The 25,792-nt window shown below is 38.4% G+C and overlaps 1 protein-coding gene across 7 annotated transcripts in view; it reads right to left on the bottom strand.

The window, feature by feature from the left end:
* RFX3 (regulatory factor X3) overlaps positions 1-25,792 on the bottom strand; it is a 311,370-nt gene that overhangs the window by 11,301 nt on the left and 274,277 nt on the right. For all 7 annotated transcript variants that reach the window (XM_043890994.1, XM_043890996.1, XM_043890995.1 and 4 more), the window contains one exon: positions 15,572-15,725. In XM_043890994.1, coding sequence (XP_043746929.1) covers positions 15,572-15,725 — 154 coding nt within the window. The remainder of the gene's footprint in view (positions 1-15,571; positions 15,726-25,792) is intronic.

Genomic DNA, 25,792 nt, shown 5'->3' with positions numbered 1-25,792 from the left:
CAGTTTAAATTGTGTCACAATTTAGCTGTCTTAGCCTCGTCACAAAAGGATAACAATTTTCTCTGCCTTTCATGCTCCACTCTACTTTTTATTAGTTGAACTCAGCAGTGAAGAAATAGGGGCCTGGCTGACCTGGATCAAGATGATGTGGCAGAATAAATTTGGAAATGCTCTGATGAAGCAGGATGCATCAGCTCCACCCCTGTTAACTCCAAGAGTCCACCAGGAGTCTACATTACAGAAATGTGGTCCAGCCACTTGTTGAACTCTGCGTTTTGAGTTTTTATTAGTAGAAGTGAAAAACAATAGGAGTCCCAACACTGAAAGTATTAATTTTTACAAAACCTTTGGGACTTCTTATAATTTGATCTTTTTATTTACTAAGATACAGGGTCCCAAATTAAAAAAGAAAAGCATCTGATTGTTACTAATGCAACAAAAAAGGGCTTAAAACAATATGGAACAATTAATAATATTCAGCATAGACTTTATTTTCTGCCTTGGTTCAAAAGCTTAATGATATTTTTACAGTGAAAAAAATTCACTTTGAGATTCTCAGGGTGAACAAAGATGGATACACTGAATAAAAAATTGAAGAGCAGAGGTAACGAAGCTAATCAGAAAAAGGTGAAGTGAAATCTCATAGCACCCGCTTTTCAAATGGTAAACATTACTTTTTTGAATGCTGAAGATTCAGAATAAGTTATTATTAGAAATTCAGATTTCTTAAAAAGCTTAGAAAGGGTAAGAGAGAAATTCTACTTAAATTTGGAAGTTTGCTTCTAAAAAGTTCCATGATAGTAGTATTTTTTTCACCTACAAAGTATGTCTACAAAGTAATAAAACTAATCTTATTTTGCAAACATACACACATTATTATTTTTTACCTAGAGATGTATTGTTCTTCACAGTAGCTACCTTAGGAGCCTCTACATTTATTCGAAGTTTTAAGATTCCGGAATTCTTCTTTGATAATCAATGTCAAGAGTTAGTTTATGTATCATTCAAGAAAGGCCATCTTGTTGTCTTTACATCAAACAATCACCCCAAATACTCTGCATTTTCTTCACTGTGTTTGATCTAAGATGATTTTTGATTACTCATCAAAGTCAAATGCATCTCTACCACAATTCAGGATATCCAAAATAATGTGTCATCTTGCTGTTTATTATTTCTTAGCAGGTTCAGAGGCAGTTTTAAAAAACGGCATTCCACAACATTTTAAGCCATGAGGGTATTACTGGAACAAACATGTAGCCTCCCTAGGTGACTGCTTTGAAAGGGACAAGCCCTCTTGGATGCATAACTCTCAGCATGTTTGTTTGAAAGACTGCCCTATCGCCTTACAGTTATATCCCTTGGGCAGCAAATACAAAATCATAAATACTGAACTGTTGTTTTAAAGTTGTTCCTGTTCATATGGCTCAGAACCTTATGCTAGTCTAAATAAACACCACAGTTTAAATTGTATAGGATTTCTTGAACTAGAGAATATAAGTGCTAAAAATCACAACAGGATTTTCTTTACCTGTTTTTGGTATTATTTAAATATTTTAGGACTATAAATAGAGAATGCTCAAAGCTGAAAGGGCAATACGTTATTTCTATTTGACACACAGAATTAGAGTTTTATTTCTTGTACATGAGTACTTAACACTTAAGACCCCATACTGGAAACAAGTTGGCACTGATGAATCTAAACATACTTCTATACCTATAAAAAGTGAACACACCATTTGTTTTTGTTAAATCTTGAAAAGTTTTTTGAAACTAAATTATTCCTGCTACTGGTGATCAATAATACCATGCAAAGTGGCTAAAACCAAACTCTGGACACATTTGAAAATTTTTCTTCAAAATAAACACTGATTTTTAGTTGCTACCTAACTGAAAATATGACAATATAAATATTTTTCTTGAAAATTTCTGCTTAATTTGAATGAACGTATCTGATTACTGGGCTTCCCTGGTGGCTCAGACAGTGAAGAATCTGTCTGCAGTGCAGAAGACTTAGGTTCCCAGGTGGCGCTAGTGGTATAGAGCCCACCTGCCAATGCAGGAGACATAAGAGGCATGGGGAGGCGGGGTGGGGTTCGATCCCTGGGTTGGGAAGGTCCTCTGGAGGAGAGCATGGCAACCCACATGTCCAACCCGTGGACAAAAGAGCTTGGCAGGCTACAGTCCATAGGGTCACAAAGAGTCAGACACGACTAAAGCGATGACTTAGCATGCACGCACACACATCTGATTACTCAGGATGATAAAAATAAAAACCCAAACAACTGAAATCTCTGTGATTGTTATGATCATTAGTAAATAAATATTTGCACACTCAATGCTGCAGGCTTGTGACCACGTACTGTGGGGGACAATGTGCCAATAATAATAATAATCTCTGAGACACTGCCAATGCCTCTAGGCGTCTCTGGGATTAATGACAAAGTTAATCCCAGGGTAGATTTAAAATAAAAATCTTGTGAGTAAGAGATTTTAATATCTATATAGTGGAAGGTAAAGGCTTTTATATGCATTTTATGGGTGAGGAAACAATATACACATATTAAGGAAAAAAGTCACTTTAATCTTATAGATAGATTAAGATTAGCACAATCAGTTCATTCACTCAGGATTCAAAAAATATTTACTGAGAGCTTACTATGTGCTATACACTCTACTGGCCAGTTCCAGTCAGGTTAGTCTGGAAATACTCTTCTTTCTAAAGGTGAATATCAAAAGTTGCTTATATTGGAAAGGACAGGTGGTTTAGCCAAAAATGGAGGCAGCCTGGGAAACCTGCAGGACGGTTTAAAAGTATAGGGTTATTAGAAAGGGAAGTCAACTGCAGGGGGAATTGGAGTGAGCAGTGGGTCAAAGTAGCAGGAAGGGAAGGGAGGCAGGGAAGACTGAGGGTGGGCATAAGGAAGACAGAATCCCAGAGGGGAGTGAGACCACAAGGACCTAAATGAGGCCAGCCCAAACCAGAAAGAGAAGAGGAGGAGAGACACGATACAGATGGAAAAATGGAGGTTGGCAAGAAGGTCCAGAGATCAGCGTAAACTTATGGCTTCAGAAATCAGGAAAACTGTTACTGCTTTCTAATTTCCCTTGCTGCACAGGGGACTGGAAGGGACTGTGATTCACTGAGCTGACATCTTAACAATTTATAGAGTACTGTCATGGTTTAGTAGGTGGTTGGTTTCCTCTCAAATATGAGGATGTCAAGTATCACCTTCTCTGTCACTTCCTCAGAGAGCCTTTTCCTCACAACCCTACTTAAGTATCACTGCCTCACAAAGAAAAAGTTTATGAATTTGGCAAGGTAAGGAGCTTAGAGTTAAATCTTACAGCTACTGAAAACACATTAATCTGTTTAGCATTGTATAGGAAATATGGTGGTCTAATATAGTATTAGACCACCATATTTCCTATATATAGCATTGAGTATGCAATACTGAGACCAGATATTCTGACCATCAGTTTAGGAAGGGAGGGAATTAGGGATCAGGAGGGAGAGATGGAAAGGGGGAGAAGGTCAGAGAGACAGAAAGTTTCATACAAGGAGGAGAGAATATAAATTAAGTGATTTAACATGTTCTCTGGGGTAGAAAGCATATGGCCTTGGATGTACACAGGAATTAAAACTGTCAGCCAGATAGATAAATAGGGGACATTCTAAAGCAGAAACTGAATGGGATGCAGAGAAAGCATATCTGTTATTTTTAGGAAGATAGACCTCTTAACCTTAGAAACTGTTTCCTCCAGGTCTAACAAGGGGTCATAATAATGAGCATGCTCCTAGACAAAAGCAGGCTGAAAAATGTGTGGTCAAGGTAGCCAGCGGGTGTCTGTTAGACCACGAGTTTACCACGAGTAGTAATGGCCAGGAAGCATAAGCGGGAGACTCATCAGCACAGCCAGTGCGACGACGGGCAGCATCCTTGGGAGCAACCCTGAGTACGACCCTGGCTTGTGGCCACGCAGCTGAGAAGTAGTTCATCACAGTTCATCACCAAGAGAGGAACCAGGCTCGGCACAGGGGAACGCAGCCCCCAGAACTACTCCAGAGACCACTACACGCCAGATCCAGCAGCAGTGAACTTTCCACAGTGAGGGAGGCAAGCTGTATCCTGTGATAGCTGGAAACTGAAACAATGTGGAGGGTGCCAGGGGGCCCAGACAGCAAACTGGGGAGGCTCCACAGGAGCCCTCAACACAGAGACTAGGGATAGAAGGAAGGTGTTCAAAGCCTGAGACAAAGACCTCACTCGCTGGGATGCTGGAAGAGTTCACCCCTTCCTGGGGAGGGAGGATTCATCAGTAATCATGACCACATCATCTGGGCAGCCAGGGAAAATTTGCAAGGTATGTTAATGTTCCATTTGGCAAAACTGTGTGTTCCTTGGCCGTTTTTTTACTCTAGAGGTAGACTTTTCTATGTATTTCCAAATAGCTTTACTGAAGCCTGCAAAGATGGGTAAGATTTCTGCTAGTCTGCTTCACGCCAAGGCAAATTCTGCCAAACATTCACTGTTGGTTCTACCCTTTCAGACTAGCTGGCTATCCTGGCAACTTGTGCTATTGGCTACTCTATACCCAGGTAGCTTATTTTCATCATGATTCTGACTCCTCAGGATTTTTTCCCTTCCGCACCCTAGGGATACAGTAATTTATCTGCCTTTACACAGTTTCAAAATCTCTAAGAAGTTAAACAATTATGTATAAAATAGATAAGCAGCTCAGACAGTAAAGAATCTGCCTGCAATGCAGTAGACCTGGGTTCGACCCCTGGGTGGGGAAAATCCCCTTGAAAAGGAAATGGCAACCCACTCCAATATTCTTGCCTGGAGGATTCCGTGGACAGAAGAGCCTGGTAGGCTACAATTCATGGGGTTGTAAAGAGTTGGACATGACTGAGCCATTAACACTTTCACAAGAATATACTTACAGCAGAGGGAAATAAAGGCATTAGTTTGTAACAACTTTAAATGGGGAGTAAAATCTATAAAAAGAGTGAATCACTATTCCCTCCATCTGAAATTAATACTGCCGGGCAATTATATTTCAAGAAAAAAACCTCTAAGAAGCACTCATGAGTGAGTAAGCAGGTAATGAAGAAGAAGGAATACAGGCCTTAGTTGCTTTTGAGGAGAAAAGTAATTTCAAAAACAGGAACATTTAATGCTCCCACTAGGTCACACCAAGAGGGGCCTCTGTCCTGAGCCCCACATCACCGAGAGCCCTGTCTCGGCTTCCCAATGGCCGCGGCCCTCCCCACAGAGCGAGGAGCCCGCTGGGTCACGTGGTGTGCCCTCCGGAAGCCTGTGTTTTACTCCTACCCCCAGGCCACACTTCTGTTATCTGAGATCCCAGAATTTCCTGCCTAAAACCCGGAAGTCCCCTTTCAGGCCTGTACAGGTCCACCTTTCGGAGGAAAGAAGGGAGAGCTGGTGTGGGGGGTGGGGTAGGAGGAGCGGCAGCTATTTGCAAAAGACAGACGAAACCTGAACACTGGACCAAGGTGCCCCACAAGCAGGCGCACTGGCTCTTCACAATGTAGGCAGGGGGTGATACCTGAGAGAGGAGGCATGGTCCAGGGGACAGAGGCTGGGCCACGGCTCAGCACTGTCTGTGTCACCATATTCTGGTACGGAACTAGGAGGAGCCTAAGAATTTACAATTTAAATCCAGTCTTCCAAGTTATTATCAAAGTATATTTTTCAACCTAGATGGATAGAACAGGTTTTATTTCTAGTTTGATTCATAACTTTTAGAATATTCAGATGCAGGGTACCATAGGCCCTGCCAATGTTTGGATGGGGCCTGGCAGTATACCCTTTATGCAAATAAAACTATAGGCTGAAAAGAAAGAACCTTGGTGCTTTTAACTACAGACAGGCTCCCACTGAGGCCACCTTCACTATCTATCAGAAAACCATGGTATTAATTTATTATGTCAGGGGAGCACTTCTTATTTTTATTATGCCACTTCCCTTTTTTGAAAATTATTAACTGGGGAGACAAGGGTGATGAGAGTGTAGAAACATGTTCTCTTTGTAACAAGACTTTTACCACTAGAGTGAATCAGATTTGAAGTACTTGTAGGATTATCACACCTGGCCCATATACATACTGAAAGTCTCTCATACTTATATGAACGTATATTTTAGTACAGTGATGGTGAAAAGCAGAAAACCATTCCTGTGAATTGAGGAGCTTACCCATCTCAAACAAGGACTGTTTCTTTCCATGGAGGACCAGCGACCACCATCTTCACCTGTGTCTGTGAGCAAAAATATCAGGAAGACAACGGGCAGGGCCAGACACATGGGCTGGGTACAGGAAGACAGTGTGGCAAGGAGGCCAGCAGGGGGCGCTGTCATGCTTAATCTATGCCAGGGAACCTTTCACACCTAGCTGACTCCAAGGCTGGGGCTACCAGCGAACTGTTTCTAAGTGAAGAGCCCAGTGGTGGACGTTGTTGAAGAGGCCAGTGTGCTGAGTTTCCCTTCCTATTGTCTACACTGACCATTTTAGTTCTTGAAAAATGTCCAGAAATCTTGGATTTTTATTTTCTTCTCTTTGCCCACTTCCAAACTCTCTGGGAAAACCAAGCTCTAGTTGTAAGCACTCATGAAAACCCAACTTCATACAGAGGCTCTCTGAAATACTGAAGGCATATTCTGGGGAGAGGGAGCACTTACCCCTCTGGGAGCTAGTCTAGGAGCTTTATTTTCCTGATATGGAAATCCAGTATGTTCATCATGAAATGAAATGAGCCATTCTGTTAGCTGGTATTCTATCATTTTTTCTACTTCCTACCATGAATGAGGGCTTCCCTTGTGGCTCAGCTGGTAAAGAATCGCCTGCGATGCAGGAGACGTGGGTTCGATTCCTGCGTTGGGAAGATCCCCTGGAGAAGGGAAAGGCTACCCACTCCAGTATTCAGGCCTAAAAAATTCCATGAACTGTATAGTCCATGGAGTTGCAAAGAGTCAGACATAACTGAGCAACTTTCACTTCACCACGAATGAAGGATTGATGCTGAAGCGGAAGCTTTAATACTCTGGCCACCTGATGCAAAGAGCCGAAAAAGGCCTGTGGCTTGGAAAGGTTGAGGGCAGGAGGAGAAGGGGATGACACAGGATGAGATGGTTGGATAGCATCACTGACTCAATGGACATGGGTTTCAGCAAATGCCAGGAGATGGTAAAGGACAGGGAAGCCTGGCATGCTGCAGTCCATGGGGCTGCAAAGAGTTGGATGTGAATTAGTGCTTGAACGACAACAATCTTGAATGAGTATTTTGGGGGCACCTATTGCTGGATTGTGTTTAGACCAGATCTCTAAGCAAAACTCCATTCCCTGAAGAGGATGTGAGGAGAGGTTAGAGCCCAGAGCAAGCCACGAAGGAAACCAAGTAGAGGAAGCTAATGTGCAGGGATCCATCCCAGAGGGACAAGGTTGCAGCTCTGAGGTGCTGAGTCAATAGATGCTTTTCTCAAATGCGAGGAGAGTAAGGAGCAGAATGATAAACCAGGAAAGAGGAGAAAAAATGGAAAATGTCTACAGAGATAATTCTCAGAAACTTGGAGGATGAAGTGTAGGAGAAAGGTTTTCCAGGGGGTCACTTTTATCATTTATTTTCAAGTTGTTAGAATTGTGCTAATGTAGAGGAGCAGATTTACAGCTAAAAGCAAACTGCAAATTCTAAAAACATAATTTTGATTTAGGTCTAGTCTGTGGGTGGGTACAGAGGAACTGAAGGGTATAATTTGTTGTTGTTGTTGTTTTCTGGCAGATTAAGCTTTCCAATTGCAATTTGCTTAGACTAATACTCTATTTAGTTTGCTAACTAGCAAAAAGTGGATAAGGGGAAGGGTGGTAGGACTATCAGGATGCAACCTGCAAAGCAGAGGAAAGAAGCCTTGCCCTGGAACAACATAATGAAAGCTTTCATGCCAGGCATCTAGTTTGTGTATGACTGTGGGTGTGCATGCATTTGGGGGGAGTAGTAAAGTACAGACACAAATAAATTAGTCCCTGTTTTGAAACTATCTATAAACAATTTATGCAGTGAAAAACTAAAATGTGGATTGAACTCATTTGGCTATTTGTAGTGAGACTGACCGACTTTCTACAGTCAGCTCTACCACTGACTAGTTCTGATATTGGGTGACTTTCAACCTGTATTTTCCTTATGAGTGAAATGGGGACATGAAGAGACCCTTTGCAAGATTTTGGTGAATATTAAATAAGAATGTAAGGCATTCGGCACAGTAATTGTCACCAGGCCAGTCCTCAATTAGAAACAATATTAATAAAAAGTAAGCTTTGTTATAAATAATAAAACTTTTGACAAGTACTCATTATATTTGATAAGTCACTACTGTTCCAAGATGTGCTTTTTTCCTGCAAATGATTTTAACTTGTGATATAATCCCTTTTAAAATATTCTATAACAAGTCTACTATTCAACAAGTACATTTTCAGTGTATTCCCTTGATGTACTAGAATAATAGTGCTCACTGAAATCTGTTTATCATTAATTTGATTTTACTTTGAGCATTCATTCTTGTTTACAATGGTTGTACTTCTATCAAATGGAACTTTTCACTCAATTTTATCCTAAAGGCTTGCCTGTGAATTATTACGGCTCTTCTCCACTTTTTAGGTTTTAAACAGTTTTTTCCCTTTCCCTCTGAGTATATCAGTTTTACTGAAGCCAAGACAGTTTTCTTTTAATGGTAAATCCTTAAGAGTGCCTTATTTTTTTCACTAAAATATTACTAAAATATTATATTTTTAATATTGATATTCACAACCAAAAATTAAAGCATGTTTTGGTTCCTAATTTTATTTCAAAAAGTTGATTATATAGATGTCTTAGATATTCTATTAAGTATAATTATATTATGATAAAGACAATTTAAATATACTTAATACATTAAACATAAAAATGTTTGTCACAAAAAATCATTTTATGCAGCAATACAAATTTGTAGATTCAATGACTATATTAAGACTACATATATTTTAAAGTAATGAAGCATGTATGCCATAAACTTCCAAATATACTTCAAATAGTCATAAGATCCAAATAAAAGGATATTTTTCCATTCAATTTTCTGTGTCAAAGCTGAACAGAAAACCTTATGATTTTTAAAAGAATTTAACAAGTGTGCAAACAGATGCAACTTGTTTATTTTATCCCTTCTCTTAAAATTTTATCACTGCCAGAAAGTCTATTGGCATATTTATAATATTTAAATAAAATTCAAAAAATTGCATAAATTTTAGCAGTAAATAAATGGTTTCCTTTTTATCACCCAGACAAAAAATAAAAATAATAATGTCATTTTTGAAGTGCAAATACTTTAAATAACTTGCTAGTTGGTGTTATGTAGTAGCAGGCTGATATTTAGAAGAAAACTCACAGTGGTGATGCTCTTTTATTTGGGAGTTCCATTACATGGTAGCCTTCATTTCAACAACTGAAACAGTGCTACAGGGAATGCAAAAACAAAACTGTATGTTTGTATACAGTGTTTATACATAAAACATGATGTATTGGTCTCTCCTGCTTGCTCAAATAATGTAAATGATGTTAATTTAAAAACATTTATTGAATTCACATTAATGAAAAGATACATTGTCCCTTAAGCTACTTTAAAAGGGAAACCTTTTCCCTTGCGTCTGGATCTATTTAGCTGACTCTCTCTTTAGTCACTATGCCATGTCTGACTCTTTGCGACTCCATAGACTGTAGCCTACCAGGCTTCTCTGTCCATGGGATTTCAAGGCAAGAATACTGGAGTGGGTTGCCATTTCCTTTTCCAGAGTATCTTCCCAATCCAGGGACTGAACCCATGTCTCCTGCACTGCAGGCAGACTTTTTATGGCTGAGCCACCAGGGAAGCCTCTTAGCTGTCTGATACCTGTCCCAAATACAACACCTATAAATGTAAAACAAATGTCTAGTAAAGTTTGTGACTGTTTTTCCACTTTCCCATCACTGATATCTGAACTATTCTTGTTGCAGTCTCACTCTATCCAGCAGCAGGTAACAAGCATGGCAGAATATCAGCAAGGGTTAATCATGCCAGGGTGCTTGGCTTCTGAACCTGATTTTATAACCTAGTAGCTGTGTGACTCTGTGTGACTTGATGGCTCTGTGTCTCAATTCACCGTTTGTAAAATGAGTTAAAAATAATATTAACTCACAAATGAATATTATTAAGTATTCCTTAAGTATTATTAATATAATAGTAATAACATATTATTAAGTATTCATGTCTGACTCCTTGCGACCCCGTGGATTATACAGTTCAGGGAATTCTCCAGGCAAGAATACTGGAGTGGGTAGCCTTTCCCTTCTCCAGGGGATCTTCCCAACCCAAGTGATCAAAGCCAGGTCTCCCATGTTGCAGGCAGATTCTTTTACAAGCTGAGCCACCAGGGAAGCCCTAAGTATTCCTATATCCTTTTAATTTTCCTTTGCAGTATTTCTCAGAATTTATAGCTATATAGTTATGTGAACATTTAACAAATATGTATCCACTACTAAAATATAAGTTCCATGGATGCAGTGTCAAAATTCATCTTGTTCATCACTATATCCTAAACATTATAGAATAGATGCATAAGACTGTGTGGATCATAACAAACTGTGGAAAATTCTTAGAGACGGGAATACCAGACAACCTTACCTGCCTCCTGAGAAACCTGTATGCAGGTCAAAAAGCAAGAGAACCAGACATGGAATGACAAACTGGTTGAAAATTGGGAAAGGAGTACATAAAGGTTTTATATCGTTACCCTGCTTATTTAACTTCTACGCAGAGTACATTATGCGAAATGCTGGGATGGATGAAGCACAAGCTGGAATCAAGATTGCCAGAAGAAATATCAATAATCTCAGATATGCAGATGACACCACCCTAATGGCAGAAAGCGAAGAGGAACTAAAGAGCCTCTTGATGAAAGTGAAACAGGAGAGTGAAAAAGCTGGTTTGAAACTCAACATTCAGAAAACTAAGATCATGTCATCTGGTTCCATCACTTTATGGCAAATAGATGGGGAAACCATGGAAACTGACAGATTTTATTTTCTTGGGCTCTAAAATCACTGCAGATGGTGACTACAGCTATGAAACTTAAAGACACTTGCTCCTTGGAAGAAAAGCTATGGCAAACTGAGACAGTAGAGACATCACTTTTCTGACAAAGGTCTATATAGTCAAAGATATGGTTTTTCCAGTAGTCATGTATGGATATGAGAGTTGGACCATAAATAAGGCTGAGTGCTAAAGAACTGATATTTCAAACTGTGGTGCTGGAGAAGAATTTTGAGAGTCCCTTGGACATCAAGATCAAATCAGTCAATCCTAAAGGACATCAACACTGAAAATTCATTGGAAGGACTGATGCTGAAGCTGAAGCTCCAATGCTCTGGTCACCTGATGTGAAGAGCGGACTCACTGGAAAAGACCCTGATGCTGGGAAAGACAGAAGGCAGGAGGAAAAGGGGACAACAGAGGATGAAATGGTTGGATGGCATCACTGACTCAACGGACCCGATTTCCAGCAAACTCTGGGAGATAGTGAAGGACAGGGAAGGCTGGCATGCTGCAGTCCATGGGGTCACAAAGAGTCGAACACGACAGAGCGACTGAACAACAAAGATGCATAAGAAGTACTTGTTAAATAAATGAATACATTAATTTTAGAGGTAAGTCAGAAAATCAGCCTAAGTGAACATGATTTGCCCAAGATTATACTACCATAAGTTACAGAACTGTAAGCAGAGTTCAATTCTTCTGACTCAAAGTCCTCCATTATTTCCAGGCAATAAGTCTATAATAACACAAATCATACAAAGCACTGTGCAATTATTATTCTGCAGGTTCTAGAATGAAAAAGAAAAGTATAAATTAGAGAGAAAAGGAGTATCTAACGTAGTCTGAGGGAAACTGGACCTCTTAGAGGAACTGGTATTTAAGACATGAAGGAGTTAGAATGGGCAAAGAGAGTCAGGCAGACAGTTCTAGGTCAAATAACCATTTACACACTTGTCCAGTGATGAGAAAAACTTGAGTAAGAACAGAGAAAAGACTACTGTAATTGCAACAGAAGGACCTGGAAGAGACAGGGTGAGTTTGATCAGAGAGAAAGGCCAGATGTTATACCATAGAAAGACTTTTGTTTCTTAACTAGCAGAAGATAAAGTCACTGAAGGGTTTTAAGAGGGTATAACACAATCAGGTTTGCATTTTCATAAGATGATACTGCCTACAACTATGGGGAGTTTGGGAAAGGGCAGACTTAGTAACTGATTGGACACGCAGGTCAAAACAGAAAGATACGTAAAGATGTTGCTCACATATTCAACCTGATCGACAGGGGGAGTACCATTTACTGAGAAAGGACCATTATTAGATAGATCAAGAGCTTAATTTCATTCAGGGTATAATAAACTCACACTAAGTAGTGACAACTGCAGTTGTTATCACTGATGATTGAAAACCACTAGCTGCAATTGAGAGTAATGGTGAATTTTTATGGATTTCCATGGATTTTGGCCTGTGGCGTCGTGCCCACATATACACAGGCACTTCTGGACCTTTTCTTTTGAAATGGAAGTCATCTAAGGAGTTAAGATTACAGTTGAGCCTTGACACATGAAAGCCTTTTAACTTCCAATCTGACTTCTAGGGTAGGCTTAGGGTAACACATGAAAAGACACATGGGAAAACAGCCTTCCTTTCTCTCGCATTTCTTTCTCCTTTCCCCAAGAATCAAGAAATTTTAGATATGATAATATGACCATAGCTAACAAGTCTATAATAGCTCATTGTTCTATGAGGCATAAATCCTACAGGGAGATCAAACCTGTAAAATTAGCTTTACTTGGCCTGGACTGAATAATGATGAGCATGGACAATTCAGAGGGTTTTCCTATAAACTGAGTAAGGAGATAGTAAGCAAAGAAATCAAGAGGTGTGCTTAGATCTTTGATCTTAGAGAAGAACACTTTCTGATCTAGATTTTGTGTCATATTTTTGAATCATGTGGCAGTGTCTTATTCATTTACATTGTTTACCTAAGGTGAAAAAAAAAAGCCATTTAGAACGTTTGTTGGCAGTATAGACTATATAAAGCCATTTTAATTCTGGTGAGCCAGGACTTCCTATACCAGCATATGAGGAAGTAGTTAAGTCTTCATGCCATGTCACTGGCTTACAGCCACAGCTTTAATTCCCTAAAGATGCAAGGGAAGCAAAGACCATATATCAGGATTAGCCACATGGTATTAATGAGAATCCCTATTATCATCATCCTGGTCATCCTGTTATAGAGGTCCTGGAGCATAGGCAGTATGTGCCAAATGCATTCAATATACCAAAAGGGATGTCTACTTCAGAACTTTTTGGGCCCTGGGTTAAGAAAGTTTATAGTATTTAATCTACTTGCCAATCGGGCATTTTGCAACCAGATAATTAGAGAAGAACTAAGAAAAGAGGCACTGAGGGGAAGTCAAATCTAAGAAAAGTTCAGACTGCTTTGGTCACATGAGGATATGCCTGTAATTTAAAAGCTAAAATGAATCTTGCTTAATTCTCATATATACATAATTGGCATCATTTAGGCACAATCACCATTAAGAAACATACAAATATATGTAGATCAGCAAACAGCAAGGGATTTTAAAGAGGGAAAGAAGAATATTTTAACCAACATTCTAAATAAAATTCATGTGTATTTTATTTATACTAGAATACTTACATAGGTCCTTGACGTATTTTACTATATATTTTAATTTATACTTTGTCATCATATTTATAAAACTACTATTTTCTAATTTAAATAAGCACATATGCATAGTTTAAAAGTGAATATGTCTTCTTGACTGCTTCGGATGATAAAATGTAACATTGCCTAATCTGGTATAATCTAGCAAAATCTGGATTCAGTCAAAATCCAGTACAGTACAACAAAAGTGAGCCAGTGCTGAATCATTTAAGCAAGTACATCTATCCCTCAATATATTGACCAACCTTGTATATATTAACTTCAGCATTTTAGCTTTACAACATGTTGAACATATCAATGACATCTTGGCACTATCCAGAAATTATGAAGGAGGGAATTTTTTTTCTATATCTTTAGTGATTAGGAGCATGGGTGTGAAAATCAGACTAAATACTTAAAAGAGGTCTCCACCGCTTACTAGATATATAACCTTTTAATCTCTCTGTGCCTTAGCTTCCGTCCTGAACCTCAGATTCTCATCAGTAAAACAGTATGAGGTAGCACCCATGTCAAAGCGTTGTTATATGTATTAAATGCTTTATTATATATATATAAGGGAATTAGGACTATGTTTGGCACATAGTAAGTGCTCCCAGAATGTTAGCTATCACTTTCATCATCATTGGTGTTATCCTTCATTCTTTTCCTGGGCACTTGGATAAAGAGTTAACAAGATACACATTTAACTTTTTCCTCTCAGTTCCTAGCCCATATGCTTATTGGAAACATCAATCTTCCTTATTTTCCAGTCAGTAACGTTTTTATTTTTTAATTCAAGTATAGTTGATTTACAATACTGTGGTAGTTTCAGGTATACAATCAAATGATTTGGCTATATACATATATATATATATATATATATATATTTATATAGATCTGCAAACTTTTTTCTCAGTTCTTTTCCAATATATTTTATTACAAAACACTGGATAAATTTCCCTGTGCCATATGGCAAAATCTTGTTTATCTACTGTATATACAGTAGTGTACATCTGTTAAACCTATGTGTTAGTCGCTCAGTCGGGTCTGACTCTTTGCGGCCCCATGGACTGTAGCCCACCAGGCTCCTCTGTCCATGGAATTCTCTAGGCAAGAATACTGGAGTGGGTTGCCATTCCCTTCTCTTGGAGATCTTGACCCATGGATTGAATCCGGGTCTCTTGCATTGTAGGCAGCTTCTTTATCGTCTGAGCCACCAGGGAAGCCCAATTTATATTATTGTTAATCCTATATTCCCCAATTTATCCCTTCCCTGCTTTCCTTTTGGTAACCATAATTTTGTTTTCCATGTCTGTATGTCTGTTTCTGTTTTGTAAATAAATTTATTTGTAACTATTTTCTTTAGATTCCACATATAAATATCATATATTTGTGTTTGTCTGATTTACTTCACTTGGTATGATAATTTCTAGGACCATCTATATTGCTGCAAATGGCATTATCTGATTCTGTTTTATGGTTGACTAATACTAAGGATTTTTAAGTCCAGTGATTCTCAAGCTTTTTTGTTATATAGAGACTTTTATAGCATATTGAAATATTCTATACTTCTCCATGATATCATCCACAATTTTAGAATCTTTTGACTAATAAAATATGAACAAAGGAATTTAGGGACCCCCTGAAATAACTATACAGGCTCTCTGGAGTCCAAGACTCATTGGTTAGAAACCATCGCTTTGATAATTAATATTTAGATTAAAATAAAATTCAGATCTTTTTAGAAAGTCTTGTGGGTCATAGCTCATTTAGCTTCTCTTACCTCACCCATGACCGCTATGGGTGTCTCTCCTGTTGCCTGAGCAACACGATGTTCTACTAAGTAGAACATGTACTCGTCGTAGAGTAGACGGATCAGGTGGAAGGAGCCAAAGCTAGCAGCACTGCGTAGAGTTAAGTCCCGAATAACCATTGAGCTGTTCCAAGAGAAAAGACACAGATGCAGCCAGTGTTAGTGATCAGGATTAGCATTCAGCCTACTTTTCCTATTAAAAGAAGTTAGAAGTCTAATAGATTGGTACAGTGCATGACTTTGCATGGAATAATTTCATAAATGAAGCAGTTGGCTCAACTCTTTCAAACAGAGTAGTAAAGAGGTAATCTTCATTAGGACTTGACTAGATCCTTATGAGAACTAGATAGGCACTCATTGGGAAAAACCAGTTTAATATCATAATCAAGTTCACAAATGGGTCAGAATCAATTTAAAAAAAGATTTTTGGAAGGCTGACAATTCATCACCATAAGAAAAAGCATCTCAAAGTGGAAGTCTTATGATGATGAGTAAACACTGTATCACCATCTCTCAATGACTTTCGAGGTACACTTTGGGGAAAATATGTATTTGTCCCCAATTAAGTTTACAAAATATAATAAGCAATGTTTACAAATACACAAGCAAGTTTACAAATATACTAAGCAATGTTCCCAGATGTGGCAATGTAGAATGTAGGAGAGGATATACAGGGATCCTTGCAACTTCTGTTGGAAGGCAAATTTATTAAGCGATTCTACTTCCTTACTGATTTCCATTAAATTAAGGTGATTTTCCCATTAGCAATAGTATAATAAAGTCAATTAAAAATGCATAATCTTGAAAAATATGAATGTGTAACTACAAAATACCAAAATCTGAAATATATTTTTAATTAAATACTAACAATACACTCTATTATACTCAAAATAGAAGTAAGTCAAAATAAAATTTTGGCTTCATTGAAGACATGTCAATTATTAACTTGACCATGCACTTCAAATCTCCTTAATATTTTTAACTTAGAATCAGAATAGGATGTGTGTGTGTGTGTGTGTATGTGTGTGTTTCTCCTCACTTTCATTTAGTGTTTTTCTCTAGAGATTTCTGTCCTATGCAAACTAAAACAGCCATTATATTTTCAGATAGGAGGAAGAGATAGACTCTCACAAATGTATGGGCTAATATTGCTAAGGGGCTTCCCTGATGGTTCAGTGGTAAAGAAAGCACCTGTCAATGTAGGAGAAGTGGGTTTGATCCCTGGGTTGGGAAGATCCCCTTGGAGAAAGAAATGGCAACCCACTATAGAATTTTTGCCTGAGAAATTCTGTGGACAGAGGATCCTGGCAGGCTACAGTTCATGGGGTCACAAAGAGTCAGACATGACTTAGTGACTGAACAACAAACAACAATATCTTATTTTGCAATGAAGAATTGTAAAATGCCAGACAGATGGAAAAACAGACTGTACTTTTGTTTTCCCTTTCACTTTTAACCTTAATTATATAGTGGCTACTAATACATCAAATTCTACACATTCAAGTTGGCAAGTGACAGATCACCACTGTACATCTAAAACCCTAAAGCCCTGGATTCCGACTCTGGTTTTTCATTAATTCACTGTCAATCTCAAAAAACGCCATTTCCTGGAGAGCGTTTTCCTTTTGGGTGCAAATAAAAGCAATACTTCTGGCCTTATCTAATTTATGTGATTATTTCAAGGATAAAATGAGTTAAAGGTTGTGAAATAAACTTACAAATGAATAGAACAAGACTCAAATATAAGTGATTATGATCCTAATACACATTACAGGAGGAGGTGAGCTTGTCACTCTTATTTGGTTATGGCAACAAAAACAGGTGTTACAAAGATGGCAGAGAATCTCTCCTTCTGTGCATTTACTCACTAAAAAGAAAAAAAAAAAACAGTTTTTCATCCATAGGTTTGAAGTGAGATCCACATTAACTTGATTGTACATCATTCAACATTTTAAGGTTCAAAATTAGCTTGAGAGTGAAGTGAGATAATGTGTGTGATATCTTAAGAAAACTGCCAATTGCAACACTATTACATATGATGGAGTTCAGTTCAGTTCAGTTCAGTCGCTCAGTCGTGTCTGCCTCTTTGTAACCCCATGGACTGCAGCATGCCAGGCCTCCCTGTCCATCACCAACTCCCCAACTTTACTCAAACTCATGTCCATTGAGTTGGTGATGCCATCCAACCATCTCATACTCTGTCGTCCCCTTCTCCTCCCACCTTCAATCTTTCCCAGCATCAGGGTCTTTTCCAATGAGTAAGTTCTTTGCATCAGGTGGCCAAAGTATTGGAGTCAGCTTCAACATCAGTCCTTCCAATGAATATTCAGGACTGATTTCCTTTAGGATGGACTGGTTGGATCATCTTGCAGTCCAAGGGACTTTCAAGAGTCTTCTCCAACATTATAGTTCAAAAGCATCAATTCTTCAGTGCTCAGCTTTCTTTATAGTCCAACTCTCACATCTATACATGATTACCAGAAAAACCATAGCCTTGACTAGACAAACCTTTGTTGGCAAAGTAATGTCTCTGTTTTTTAATATGCTGTCTAGGTTGGTCATAACTTTTCTTCCAAGGAGCAAGCGTCTTTTAATTTCATGGCTGCAGTCACCATCTGCTGTGATTTTGGAGCCCCCCAAATATAAAATCTGTCACTGTTTCCATTGTTTCCCCATCTATTTGCCATGAAGTGATTGGACCAGATGCCATGATCTTACTTTTCTGAACGTTGAACTTTAAGCCAACTTTTTCACTCTCCTCTTTCACTTTCATCAGGAGAATCTTTAGTTCCTCTTCGCTTTCTGCCATAAGGATGGTGTCATCTGCATATCTCAGGTTATTGATATTTCTCCCGGCAATCTTGATCCCAGCTTGTTATTCATCCAGCCCAGCGTTTCTCATGATGTACTCTGCATATAAGTTAAAAAAGCAGCGTGACAATATACAGCTTTGACATACTCCTTTCCCTATCTGGAGCCAGTCTGTTGTTCCATGTCCAATTCTAACTGTTGCTTCCCGACCTGCATACAGGTTTCTCAAGAGGCAGGTCAGGTGGTCTGGTATTCCCATCTCTTCAAGAATTTTCCACGGTTTGTGGTGATCCACACAGTCAAAGGCTTTGGCATAGTCAATAAAGCAGAAATAGATGTTTTTCTGCAACTCTCTTGCTTTTTCGATAATCCAATTGGTGTCAGCAACTTGATCTCTGGTTCCTCCGCCTTTTCTAAAACCAGCTTGAACATCCAGAAGTTCATGGTTCAATATACTTAATGTAGAATTTGCCTGCCAATGCAGGAGACAGGAATGTTTGATTCCTATGTCGGGAACATCCCATGGAGTAGGAAATGGCAACCCACTCCAGTATTCTTGCCTGGAAAATCCCACGGACAGAGTAGCCTGGTGGGCTACAGTCCATGGAGTCTCAAAGAGTTGGACACGACTGAGAATACACATTATAAAAAGCAGTACTGGTGACTGATTCCTTGGAGTTATATATTTTAATGAATACCTTAAGTTTAGAACTCTAAAAGAATCACTAAAAATGAACTAACACTTTCAGCTATATGTCAATGATATAATGACAAATTCTATTTATAATCCTATGCATGCTTTGTCTAAAATTAAGTGACACATCACCTATTTGTAAAAATAACTTGTAAACTTAATAGCTATTTGAAATTTATTTCCTATGGAAAAAAATTTTAAAGGCAGAGAATCCTCTACTTTGAAAAGCAAAACAACATAAGATAACATGTTGGCTAGCATTCTTAACCATACAAACTTGATCATGTGAAGCAAATAACTTTAAACAACTATGTAATACAGGAGGAGAATATACACTCCAAGTACATATCTCTTGCTGAAGAAAGTCAGCAGATATTTAAAATACAGCCTGGAAAGACAAATGGTCAACAAGTATATTCAGTTCAGTTCAGTCACATCCAACTCTTTGTGACCCCATGAACCGCAGCACACCAGGCCTCCCTGTTCATCACCAACTTGCCGAGTCCACCCAAACCCATGTCCATTGAGTCAGTGATGCCATCCAACCATCTCATCCTTTGTCATCCCTTTCTCCTCCTGCCCTCAATCTTTCCCAGCATCAGGGTCTTTTCAAATGAGTCAGCTCTTCGCATCAGGTGGCCAAAGTATTGGAGTTTCAGTTTCAACATCAGTCCTTCCAATGAACACCCAGGAATGACCTCCTTTAGGATGGACTGGTTGGATCTCCTTGCAGTCCAAGGGACTGTTAAGAGTCTTCTCCAAAACCACAGTTCAAAAGCATCAATTCTTCTGTGCTCAGCTTTCTTTATAGTCCAACTCTCACATCTATACATGACCACTGGAAAAACCATAGCCTTGACTAGACAGACCTTTTTTGGCAAGGTAATGTCTCTGCCTTTTAATATGCTGTCTAGGTTGGTCATAACTTTTCTTCCAAGGAGTAAGCGTCTTTTAATTTCATGGCTGCAATCACCATCTGCAGTGATTTTGGAGCCCAGAAAAATAAAGTCAGCCACTCTTTCCACTGTTTCTCCATCTATTTGCCATGAAGTGACAGGACTGGATGCCATGATCTTGGTTGGCTTTAAGCCAACTTTTTCACTCTCCTCTTTCAATTTCATCAAGAGGCTCTTTAGTTCTTTTCACTTTCTGCCATGAGGGTGGTGTAATCTTCATATCTGAAGTTATTGATATTTCTCCTGGCAATCTTGATTCCAGCTTGTGTCTCTTCCAGCCCAGCGTTTCTCATGATGTACTCTGCATATAAGTTAAATAAGCAGAGTGATAACATACAGCCTGAAGTTCTCCTTTTCCTATTTGGAACCAGTCTGTTGTTCCATGTCCAGTTCTAACTGTTGCTTCCTGACCTGCATACAGGTTTCTCAAGATGCAGGTCAGGTTGTCTGGTATTCCCATCTCTTTTAGAATTTTCCACAGTTTATCATGATCCACACAGTCAAAGGCTTTAGCATAGTCAATAAAACAGAAATAGATGTCTTTCTGGAACTCTCTTGCTCTTTTGATGATCCAGCAGATGTTGGCAATTTGATCTCTGATTCCTCTGCCTTTTCTAAAACCAGCTTGAACATCTGGAAGTTCACAGTTTACATATTGCTGAAACCTGGCTTAGAGAATTTTAAGCATCACTTTACTAGCATGTGAGATGAGTGCAATTGTGCGGTAGCATGAACATTCTTTGGCATTGCCTCACATTGGGATTGGAATGAAAACTGACCTCTTCCAGTCCTGTGGCCACTGCTGAGTTTTCCAAATTTGCTGGCATATTGAGTGCAGCACTTTCACAGCATCATCTTTCAGGATTTGAAATAGCTCAACTGGAATTCCATCACCTCCATTAGCTTTGCTCGTAGTGATGCTTCCTAAGGCACACTTGACTTCGCATTCCAGGATGTCTGGCTCTAGGTGAGTGATCACACCATCATGATTATCCGGGTCGTGAAGATCTTTTTTGTACAGTTCTTCTGTGTATTCTTGCCATCTCTTCTTAATATCTTCTTCTTCTGTTAGGTCCCTAGCATTTCTGTCCTTTATCGAGCCCATCTTTGCATGAAATGTTCCCTTGGTATCTCTAATTTTCTTGAAGACATCTCTCGTCTTTCCCATTCTATTGTTTTCCTCTATTTCTTTGCATTGATGGCTGAGGAAGGCTTTCTTATCTCTCCTTGCTATTCTTTGGAACTGTGCATTCAATTGGGTATATCTTTCCTTTTCTCCTTTGCTTTTCACTTCCCTTCTTTTCACAGCTATTTGTAAGGCCTCCTCAGGCAGCCATTTTGCTTTTTTGCATTTCTTTTTCTTGGGATGGTCTTTATTCCTGTCTCCTGTACAATGTCACGAACCTTCGTCCATAGTTCATCAGGTTCTCTGTCTATCAGATCTAGTCTCTTAAATCTATTTCTCACTTCCACTGTATAGCCATTTGATTTAGGTCATACCTGAATGGTCTAGTGGTTTTCTCCACTCTCTTCAATTTCAGTCTGAATTTGGCAATAAGGAGTTCATGATCTGAGCCACAGTCTGTTCCCAGTCTTGTTTTTGCTGACTGTATAGAGCTTCTCCATCTTTGGCTGCAAAGAATATAATCAATCTGATTTTGGTGTTGACCATCTGGTGGCGTCCATGTGTAGAGTCTTCTCTTGTGTTGTTGGAAGAGGGTGTTTGCTATGACCAGTGCGTTCTCTTGGCAAAACTATTAGCCTTTGCCCTGCTTCATTTTGTACTCCAAGGCCAAATTTGCCTGCTACTCCAGGTATTTCTTGACTTCCTACTTTTGCATTCCAGTCCCCTATAATGAAAATGACATCTTTTGGGGGTGTTATTTCTAGAAGGTCTTATAGGTCTTCATAGAACTGTTCAACTTCAGCTTCTTCAGCATTACTGGTCGGGGGATAGACTTGGATTACTATGATATTGACTGGTTTGCCTTGGAAACAAACAGAAATCATTCTGTCATTTTTGAGACTGCATCCAAGTACTGCATTTCGGACTCTTTTGTTGACTGTGATGGATACTCCATTTCCTCTAAGGGAATCATAACAAGCATATATGATTAACTTTATTCAAAATTAAAAGAAATACAAATTAAAGTAAGATACCATATATTATCTATTATACTATAAGAAATTAAAAGATCAGCATTGAAGAGGGTATGGGGAAAGAACTCTCATTTATTGTTTCTTCAAGCATGAATTCACAAAACTTTTATGAAGGGAAATTTGGCAACAAATGTCAAAATTAAAAATGCACAAATGCTTTCACGTGGCATTTCTAATTCTAATATTTACACAAATGAGCAAAGATGGTTTTAATTGCAGCAATATTTACACTACTGAGAAAATAAGGAGCAATGCTAAATAACCACTTGTAGGATACTACGTAAAAAATGGCTCATTCATATATGGAAATTTATACTTTAAAGAAATTGGGCTTCCTGAGTAGCCAAATGGTAAAGAATCCACCTGCAATGCAGGAGGCCTGAGTTCGACCCCTGGGTTGGGAAGACCCCCTGGGGAAGGGAATGGTAACTCACTCCAGTATTCTTTCCTGGAGAATTCCATGGATAGAACAGCCTGGCGAGTCACAGTCCATGGGGTCACAAAAAGGGTCAGACATGGCTGAGTAATTTCACTCACTTTAAAGAAATGAGAGCGATTACACATAGAGGTAGTAAGACGGAAAGATGTCTATTATAAAATGTTAAGTGCAAGAAGGCACACGTGTAATATGTGCCCATTTAACATAGAAACTATCTGCAAAGTTCTTGAAAAAGTCCTACCTCTAAATAAATGGGAATGGTTAATACTTATCAGCCTCAAGATAGCATACTTCATTAAAATAGTATTAGTCAACTTAAAAATGCAAATTTATTTGAAGATAAATGTGCGACTTTATATAAAGATAAACATTAAAGTATGTTTTCTATTTGTACTGCAAGACCAAAACCCACCTAAATGCTTAAGAATAAGAGACAAAAAGAATATTTAAATAATGTATGCATGAGTGCTCCCTAAGTCGCTTCAGTCGTGTCTGACTTTTTGGACCCCATGGACTGCAGGCTCCTCTGTCCATGGGATTCTCCAGGTGAGAACACCTGAGTGGGTTGCCATTTTATACAAAATGGAACATTGGAAGGACATTAAAAATTATGTTTCTTAAGATATGCCTGAGGTATAATGTTAAGGGAAAAATACAGATAATAAACTCTGATAAACAAACTGGATCTCAATTTTATATAAAACTGAAAGAAAACATTTTACCATTGGTCTTTCTGGGTAGTAAATTATGGATGATTTAAGTTTATTCTTTGTACAGTATTTGTATTTTTCAGGTTTTCTAAAGTGAGTATATACTAATTTCATAATAAAAATGGTTTATTTTAAAAGAAATTTATTATAATATAGAAAAACAATCCTGTGTCAGTTGAATGTCAGTAAATCTTTACAGGGATAGATATGACAGATATAGAATGAATTATATATATATATATATGTTTCTAAATCCAACTTTTAGGCCTTTATATTTCCCTCAAAATGATGTAAATGACTAAGAATAATATTCATATTGAGTAGCTTTATGGTAGTTTTAAAAGAAATGCAAAGCCAATTTCTTTTATCCAAGAGAATTCATTTTCATTCATTGAATAGATATTTATTTTGTTCCTACTGTGTGTCAGGGTCTTGTTCTACAGCAAGTCAGACAAAAGATTGGTTTCAAAAGAACTCACTTTCTAGTAGGACAGATAGTTGATAAAAACAGAGTAGAAATAAATTATAAAGTTAGGTAGTGGTAAATCCTATGAAGAAAGTAAATTAGGTCAAGAGACTGCCGAGTGATGGGCTCTGACACTTAAAGTCAGGGTGTCAGGAAAACTTTGAGGAGGTGATAAGTGAGCATAAATGAGACTGAAGTGAGGGAGTGAGCCATGCGAACACACGAACTTTCCTAGCAGAAAGGAGAGCAGATGCTGAGACTGGGGCAGAACTGTTTGTTTTATTGAAAGAATAGCCCAGAAGCTGCGGCTGGGAAGATATGAGCAAAGAGAATATATATGATGGGACTAGAGATCATTAGTAGCTGGACCATGGAGGGTCTGTAGGCCATAATAAGGGCTTCATATTCTATCCCAAGTGTTTTGGAAACTTTGACAATTGGGCAATCACCTCCCTGCAGCATAAAGACATAGGTAACACAAAATTCTGTTAGAAAATGAAAAAAAAGAGTGTGCTGACCTTCAGTTATAATAGTTACTTTTCAAAGTACTGATAATCTGCTATGAAATTATTGTCATATGTTTAGAAGAGAATCAGTTGAATTATATTATTAATATAATAATATAATACTATTATATTATATTATTAATAATGTCTATGTCTACTTTATGCTCTCTGTGTTGGGCCTCTGCCCTACAAGCCAAGTATCAAATGACACAATTAACAGTTTAATTGGAAACCTATTATCTGATTCAGATTTCTGTAAGACATGTTACAAAATTGACTCCACTGAATTTCATGTTGCTAAGTTACCATGAACTCAACTCTTGAAAATTGGAGTTAAAACTGTTAATTATTTTATAACGGATGAGAAATATCTTTGTGTATATAGCTTCATAATTCATGGTGTGAAAATTAAAACATATACTTGAACACATGATACTCAATCCACCTCTTTATGTATTTGGGGGGACATCACACATGCCTGAAAGAAAGGTGAGAACATCACACCGTGGCCCCCTACCCCCCAGCTCCACCCTGTGAACTCTTCTCAAACATTGCTTACAGCTTATTCCAAAATTGGAAAATTTATATATTGTTCAGCTGTAGGCAAACTAGGTTCTCTGTGCCCCCTTTCAAGTTATTGTATCAAAGCTATAAATTTAATTCTTTAAAAGTGGGATGTTTGGTTGACCCTCAGGGTGGCCCTGAGGAATTCTGTGTTCTGTTATTCACAAAACACCCAAGCTGAGAAACGGCCCACTTAACTTCTGCACTGCTGCCCAAGGAAGGTGGCAATGTTTTTTCCACCTCCCAGGGAGCCAGCAGTAGACATTCAAAGCCATGTTAGGCAAGGAGAGAACCCCATTTGGAGCAGAGGGTGTTTGCAGCAACATGTCCACTACTGCTATCACGACTCTCTGCCAGTCCATTTCTTGTATATACATGTGAATCTATACACAGAATTTTAGAAATTATGAGATTAATCAACTTCAGAAAATGAACGGTTGGTATATGTGACTGCAAAATTCTTATTACAAAGCCAAAAACATTTAAAAAATACTCTGTAACTCTGTTTCTGTTTGTGAATGAAGTTTTCATTACTCGATATGTTCTTATGCCTCAGTAAAAAACAGATCAGATTTTAAAGTCTTCTATGTTACTAAGCTATTGACTTCGCCCACCAGCAGGAGGTATGCATCTTTCTGAATATGCCTTTCTTTCTGTAGCCCTGAACTGTACACCTTCAAGACTCTTTGAAATGAAAATAATAACCATAATAGTGTCTAATAATAACAAGCCAATTATCCCCAACTCAGGGCGGACAGAGGGCAGGCAAGTGATGATCTACTGGGTTTGTGTATCTGCAGAGAACAAGAAACACAAGTAAGTAATTTTCTCTCCTTTCAAGATACTGCAACAGATCTCTGTGGAGACAAAAGCTCCAGGGGTATA

Source organism: Cervus elaphus, chromosome 29 (assembly GCF_910594005.1).
Source record: "Cervus elaphus chromosome 29, mCerEla1.1, whole genome shotgun sequence".
NCBI lineage: Eukaryota > Metazoa > Chordata > Mammalia > Artiodactyla > Cervidae > Cervus > Cervus elaphus.
Note: the sequence above shows the minus strand (reverse complement) of the source record. Positions and strands in the feature narration are given on the sequence as shown.